Source organism: Ochotona princeps, chromosome X (assembly GCF_030435755.1).
Source record: "Ochotona princeps isolate mOchPri1 chromosome X, mOchPri1.hap1, whole genome shotgun sequence".
NCBI lineage: Eukaryota > Metazoa > Chordata > Mammalia > Lagomorpha > Ochotonidae > Ochotona > Ochotona princeps.
The window spans coordinates 36,172,515-36,179,753 of NC_080865.1; the positions used below are offsets into that span (position 1 = coordinate 36,172,515).

General features: G+C 46.4%; 1 protein-coding gene across 1 annotated transcript; it reads right to left on the minus strand.

Annotated features, from left to right (window-relative positions):
- Positions 1-1,517: 1,517 nt before the first annotated feature.
- LOC101522586 (G-protein coupled receptor 83-like) lies at positions 1,518-5,525 on the minus strand. Its single transcript, XM_058658857.1, has 4 exons — positions 4,601-5,525; positions 3,865-3,990; positions 2,744-2,877; positions 1,518-2,322 (listed from the first exon to the last, which is right to left on the minus strand). The coding sequence occupies exons 1-4, from the start codon at positions 5,018-5,020 to the stop codon at positions 1,671-1,673; spliced, it is 1,332 nt and encodes a 443-aa protein (XP_058514840.1). The 5' UTR covers positions 5,021-5,525; the 3' UTR covers positions 1,518-1,670.
- Positions 5,526-7,239: the final 1,714 nt, after the last annotated feature.

The following is a 7,239-nucleotide window of genomic DNA, read 5'->3' on the forward strand; positions in this document are numbered from 1 at the left end:
TAGCCCTTTCGTCCAAAGTTCTCCTGTATCTAAGAAGGAGAAGATGATATTAGGGCAAGCTCTGATCCTTCCAATAATCACTGGGTACCAAGCGGCATTTCCACTCTGCTTTCTCTTTGGGGAATGGCGGGATCCTAGATAGTCAGCCCATTGTCCCGGTTGTATTCATCTGCCAAAAGGAGAAAGGGAATAATATATCAATGTCCTTAATTCAGAGGATAAGAAGGATTTACATAGGAGGAAGAAGAAGTACCAGCGGAGCTCACTACTCACAAAGACTATTAATTTCAAAAACAGCTAAAGCCAAAGGGGGACAAGAAATGAAGATACAGCTCATACAGTTGACAATAACAAATGTAGTCATCTATTCAACCTAGGACTTAGCCAAATATCTAGTCACGTACTTGAGTGACAAGGTTCATTTTTATGAAAGAAATGGATGATGAAAATAACAAGGGAGAGGAAATAAAGTATTCATTTATGAAAGTGAAACGAAAAGTGTTCAATATACAAATTAGCTCTTTCTTACCAATTCTCACCAATTCTTCATTGATCTAAAATAAGGTACTAAGTGTGGGAATTTACCAGGGATATTGTCCTGCCATAGTGGTATCAGACTCTCCGGATTCTACCTTTAAGTGTCATACTTGGTTCATGCGTACATCAATGTTAATGTTGTCTCCAGTTGAAATGCCATGGAAGCAGAAGAACAAAACATTCCTTTTCTTTATCTCCCCTGCTGAATTGTAATTCTCCTAGGCTAAAGAAACAGGATCAATAAAACCAAGAGTGGGTACATTAGACTTTTTGCTTCGGGAATAGAAAGGCAAAACTGAACAGGAAAAATGTATACAGGGAAGGTATGCTACTGAAATACAGAATCAAGAAAAAGAGGGCTTTGTAGAATTTACAGTGCTAATTTGGGCATTTCCATTTTCCATTCAAAGGGCAGCTAACAATGAATTATTGTATACTAACCTGTATAAATAACCCAGGTAACATGGGGTGAACCACTAAACTGTTTTTCTTCTGTATCTGTAAGGTTTCTCATTCTCACTCTGCCACAGGAGATAAGATATGACTAACAACTTGCACTTACAAGAGGCTTTGAGTTTTCAGAACATTCAATAAATTTTCAGGAGCTCTATCTTTCTCTTTCTGGCATATCCCTGTAAATATGATAAGGAGATTGGTCTCTTATTTATCCAAATAAAATACAACTAGGAGTCTCTAGGAGTTTTGCAGCGCCTGAAACAGTGTTTGTGTTAGGAGTAGACAAGTGCCAAGGCCAGGTGGCATTCAAGAACCAAGAAGGGAAAGGTCACCAGAATCAGAGGTGTTATTCAGGAGACCGCATATCAGAGCTGGCTTTTGACTGACGGAGAAACATCTCTGACGCTCCTGCAGATCTAACGTCTTCAGCATACTCACTGTTGAAAGAAAAAAAAAAAAAAGAATAGGAGAGGGGAACAACACAAAACAGAGAAAAGGAAACAAAAGAGTGAATGAGCATGTATCGTGGTTCAAATGTCCCTTGTCCCTCAAGTACTGACCGTTGCCTTCCACCCCACCCCACCCCTATGAAAAACACTGAATAAATCTTAATTAGTTTGGTCCCACCCTTTCTCAGGAGTTTTCAGGGTGGGATAACCTATCGCGGTCTGGGCAGCTTAAACTCTGGGCACTCGTGGATAGAGAAAGGAGATTTCCACCCCGGGGGAGGGAGGGGGACTGGGTAGCTCATCAAAATCTTTGAACGTCGGGAATTTGGGAACTCCGGGATTTGGGTCCACCCAGGCAGGGCGGTGAGTGGGTGAGACAGAGCTCAGCCTGCGGTGCTCTCCCCTCAGGCGACGGATTCCATCCAGTGCGGTCTTCTGCATCTCCGTGATGACCTTCTGAACCTCAATGCGGAAGCTGTCACTGAGCCAGCAATAGATGTAGGGATTGTAGCAGGAGCTGCTAATTGCCAGCCAGTGGAGGAAAAAGTAGAGACTATTGTGGCTTGAGATGGTTTCACTGGACAGCAGCACCAAGTAGATATTGAGGGGGAGCCAGCTGAGTGCATAAACAAGCACCACTATCATCAGCATCTTAAGGGTCTGCTTCTTCTTTCCACGCTGGCAGATGTAGGTGTGGATATTGATGTCATCGACAGCATTGTGGATCCACAGCTTCTTAGCCACATGACCATATACAACCACCAGCACCATCAATGGTAGCATGAAGAAGAGCAAAAAGGTGCCCAGGTCAAGGTATTTCCAAGTGGATTTTGAAGTATATGGGAAACTGGGGAGGCAGACAGTTTCTTCAGTTACGTTTCTAGGTTATAAAACAGACACAGAAAAGAAAAAAATACATACATCATCTCCATTCCCTTTTCCTTAAGGACCTCTGCCAGCTACTTACTACCTGACAGCCTGTCCTTACTGGGGAGATACATTTTGAATGTAAAACCTAGAATTACCAAAAAAAGATCAGGAAGCCTGTGGTTCAGCTAGTCCAGATTTTCATGTAATATATAAGGAAGCTATGACTGCCAAACAGAAGAGACTATTTCTAATAAGCTGTTGCCATCAGTGTACTGAAGAACTTGTGAAAACTTACAATTTACAGAAATTCATTTTTGTGCCCACCTTTTGAAAAACACTAACCAAGCTCCTACCCCATGGCTTATTCTGTGCAGTTTCCAAACTCACAGGTTTCTGGAACTGAAAGCATATCCATCCTGTGTTCTTCTTACCCAATTTCCACATGCTGAAGCTTCTGGTAAATGGCATGTGGCAAAGCAGCGCAGGTGCTCACGATCCAGATGATAATGATGCAAACATTGCCTTGCATCGGAGTAATTCGTGCCTTCAGGGGGTATAACATCACCTGAAAGAAAAGGGATTACAGCCCAATTCAACAACTTAAATGAGGATTATTTATGAACCAATTGTCAACTAATATTCCGGGCTAAAAACTTGGTAGATGAATGAATAATGTGTTTCAACAACTAGTAAAGTTGATGGATGAGTGACATTTTGCCTGATAAACAGCAGCATTAGCCAATGCTGAAAGAAGCATTTGAAGGGGATGTCAGGAGTCCAAGTTAACTGACTTTAATGTTTCTGTCTTGGGGAGTTCTTTAAAGGATGAATGTCTGAAAGCATGACTTATTTTACCTTTATCCTATGTGGATATATAAGCACTCTGCACAACTCACCTTTCCCCACCTGGGCCCCTTCCTGTCTGCATCTTCGGTCCCTTAATACGTCATGGTCCCTCCCATCTGGCTCCACTTAAATCCCTCCACATCACTCATTTTCTAGTTCCCTCCCAACTGATCAACTATGTGACTCCTCCCCATTTCTTATCCCCACCTCTGCCCGCCCCTTCTTTCCTTTTAAATCATTTCCAACCCTCCCCCCAGCACTTTTCGCCCCACACCTCATCATTCCCTCCCAATGTGATACTTTAGCTCTCACTCACAGACTTTAGCCCCACCTTTCAGACTCAACCCACCACCAGGCTCTAAACCACACCCACCTGTGACTCACCCCGTCCCTATTTTTTTTTCTTTAGCTGGCCCTGCAATGCAGCAAATTAGAAATGTTTTCTAAAAGAGAAGAGTGCCTTTATATCATTTGTTCATCGCCACACTTCTGTTCCCAGAGTACCACATCAAAGATATGAGAATTTTTATTAAATACAGTTCGATGTAGTGAAGGTCTGTGCTGTAATATCTTGTAGTCTTCCTGATCTGTACTTACACATTCACTTAGATTATTTCAAAGAACTCAAAAGAACTTTTTGATTATTTGTGTTCTTTGCTGTGTTTAGGAGAAAAAATATCCCTGTACAAAGCCAGAAAGCACATACCCGGTGTCGGTCCAGAGAAATAGCAGCCATGGACATCACAGTTACATAGGCACAAGAGTACTGTGCAAAGCGACTGAGGTGACATGTCATCTTCCCAAACACCAAGGAATTGCCTAGATAGCGCACCTGTGAGAGGGGGGGGGGCACAGTGAGGCACAGGGACTCAGACCTGAGGCCTCTCCCATTCCAGTCCTTCAAACACAATCACAACACCCCCTTGCTTTACCAAGCTGCCAACATTATTGTGTCAAGAAGCAGAATGATAACAATTTTTAAAAAAATCCCCAAACTACAGCTTTTGTGTCCTTACCATCTTCTCCCACACAAATAGCCCAGCTTGAGCACATTTACAACCGCTGTTTACCACTTTTGAGACTAAGCATTGTGTCTCAAAGGTGGAGAAACTGAGTCTAGGTTTTTGTGACAAAGCTTAAACTCCCACATGCGCAAATGCTTATTTGCAACAGGTGCAGGCTGCCTCCTCAGGCAACCTGCCAAGGCAGGAACTCCGTTCAGCAATGCAACCACAATCATGCCTGTCACCGTTTCTTTTTTTTTTTTTCTTCCAATTCTCAGATCCTTTGCAACATCTCTCAAACATGCTGCCTGTATGCATTCTCAATACCAATTCAACAGGTTCCAGAGCTCCTTCCCGCCAAATAACTCTGACCAGTGCAAAGTTATACCTCAGTTCTTGTCCAGCATCCAAAGCCACCCTGCTCAATACCCAGCTTACCATGGTGAAAGGGGAGCTGAGAAGCGCCAGCATCATGTTGGTCACAGAGATATTGACAACGAAGAGGCCGGTAGCGGTGTGCACCCTCTTGTATTTCATAATGACATGATTTAAGACCCAATTGCCTATGATGGCAGCAAAGACCACGATGGTATACCCTATCACTAGCCAAAACTGCACCTGCTCATCCTGGGATATCATCTCTGAAGATACGGGACCTGATAGGTCAGCCAGGTCTCCCGTGTTGTCTGACAATTTATCCATGGCGTGTGTGCCTTTGCGACCACCTTGGCCAATTCCAACCACAGATGCGACGTTGGACAAGGCCTGCAGCACCTGGGAGGTGGTGGAGGTGATCAGGTCATCAAAACCACTAGGCACACTAAGCGCCTCAGGGGTCAGCTCATCCCCATAGCCCATGGTGCCCGAGCTCAGGTAAGCCCCTTGGGGCGTTTCGGTGGTCGGGGCGTCCAGCTTGACGCCTTCGAAGGACCTTGGTCCTTAAGCTCCTGGTTCTGGGAGCACCAGGGGAAACGGAACCCCCGCTGGGCTGTGGGAGGGCTGCGCTCTGCTAGCAGAAGCGCAGCGCGCAGAGGGAGTTCTCAAAAAGTGTGTGAGGCAAGAAGAAAGGGGCGCCAGGAATCAGCAAGAAAGACTGTCCTGACTCGGAGTGGGCAAGTGCACAGAGCTAAACTGCGCAGACCAGCACGGGTCAGGCGACCGCAGCTGCTTCCAAATGGTCCGCCGCCTGCCTGTAAGGCAGGCAGCCCCTGTTCCGAACTGGGGACAGTGTCCGGCGTTGCCCCAGCACCGCTTCTCCTCTGCGCAGTTCCGACTCACTGTCTGTTGCCTTCAATCTGTCCGGAAGTCTGTCCGTCCAGGGCCGGCGGGCGCTATTGGCAGGGCGGATGCAGCCGCTGCCACTAGCGCTCCAAGCCGGTGCCCACCGCGCCTTCTGCAGCCGCGCTTTATAGAAAGTCCAGGGGCCCGCGCGGGAGCCAATAGAAAGCTGTGCCTTCACCCCCGCCCAATGCATCCGGGCAGGGGCGCCGGAGCCGTGGGCAAAGTCTTCACCGCTCGTGCCTGAGGCCCCTCCTTCAGGGATCCCTCCTGGTCTATTCTGCTGCAGCTGGAAGCCCAGAGTTACAGTTTCGTATTTCAGCACCCTCCACAATCTCCCTTCTTCACTTCTCCCTTCTCTGTTTGCGCCAGCACCCAAAGCACTGGCTAGGAACCTTGGTGCAGACAACTAAAAGGGGGCTGCGGAGACTGCACTGGCGGCTGAACCCATGGTCTGCCCGATAAATGGATATCTCGGTACCAGTAATGCAGGCAGCCGTCAGGGGAGAGTAGTCTCCAGGAAAGTCCTGAACAAGTTGGATTTTGCAGGGAGAAAGAAGCAAGGGGCAGCTGAAGTGAGAAGGGCCACTCTATAAATCTCTGAGCGCCGCAGGAAGTAACAGTCGCTTGGACTGGGGTGAGCTTTGGAGGATGCACTGCTTTCTCCAGCAACAAAACTGCATGAAGTGACCCAGAGCTCTGTTCCCGTCTTCAGGAGGGACTGCGGTCTCTTCCAACCCTCTGGAAGTATCACTTTGGGAATTGGGAGATGGCAGGTCAGTAGGCAGGCTGAAGCCACTTCCCCAGGGGTGGTTGATGATTTGGGAGGCATTTGCATGTGAATGATGCCATAATGTGTAGCCTTCGTGGTGTGGGGGGGGAGGGTGTTGAAGCTTAGTTTTGGGATTACTGTGGGAAAGAGGCTAGGGCTGGTGGTGGAAAGATTGCCTTTTCAATTGGGAATTTTAAGCTACTTCTTAGAGAAGGAGTCTAGAAACATTTGAACCACCATTAGAGCAACCGCGCTGCCTCCGTGAAGGTGTTGGGGTGGGGTGGGGGACACAACAGTCTCCTGAGCCTTTCAGATAAGAAAGATAGCGTCCTTTGCTTATGATCTCCCGACCTTCCCCCGCTATTTTGCAGATACAGAAACCGAGGTTTGGGCAGAAAAGAATTTAAGGAAAAACACACATATGCACAAAAGAAGAAAAGCCTAATTGTTGAAAGTGGAAGTAAAACTTGAGAAGACCAGCTGTTTAGAGTGTTTTGCTCTGCAGCAGGCTATCCCTTTGAGAAGTCCGTGTTTCTTTGAATCACATTCTCATGATTTATTAACCACCTTGTATCCCTTAAAGTCTGTAGGGGATGCCGGCAGCTACAATCCTCTTTTTCCTGAGGATTCAGAAGGAGAGCCCCTTAATATCACCTATGTTAATAACTAGTTATCAAACTGTAGGCAGAAATGCATCCTTATTGTTAGCGTCAACAACATAATCATCATCATCATAATGAGGATGACTATCAGCCACCGGCCGTGAAGGAGTCAAGCAAAGTGGGTGCGCATGCGTGTGTGTGTGTGTGTATGCACACTTTCTGTGTGTGTGTACTTTGCATGTTTGTGCACACATGAATCCAGAGATGTATGCATGCTTGACCTGGGCACAACTTGCTGTTTGTAAACTAGTGAAGTGGAAAGGGTTAAGGCAGATAGCTGAAGTCTTGCAACCTCTCACACCTCAGATGTGAGAAGATCCTTGCTGAGAGATAAACACCAAGTGGCTTAGAAAAAAAATCTAACT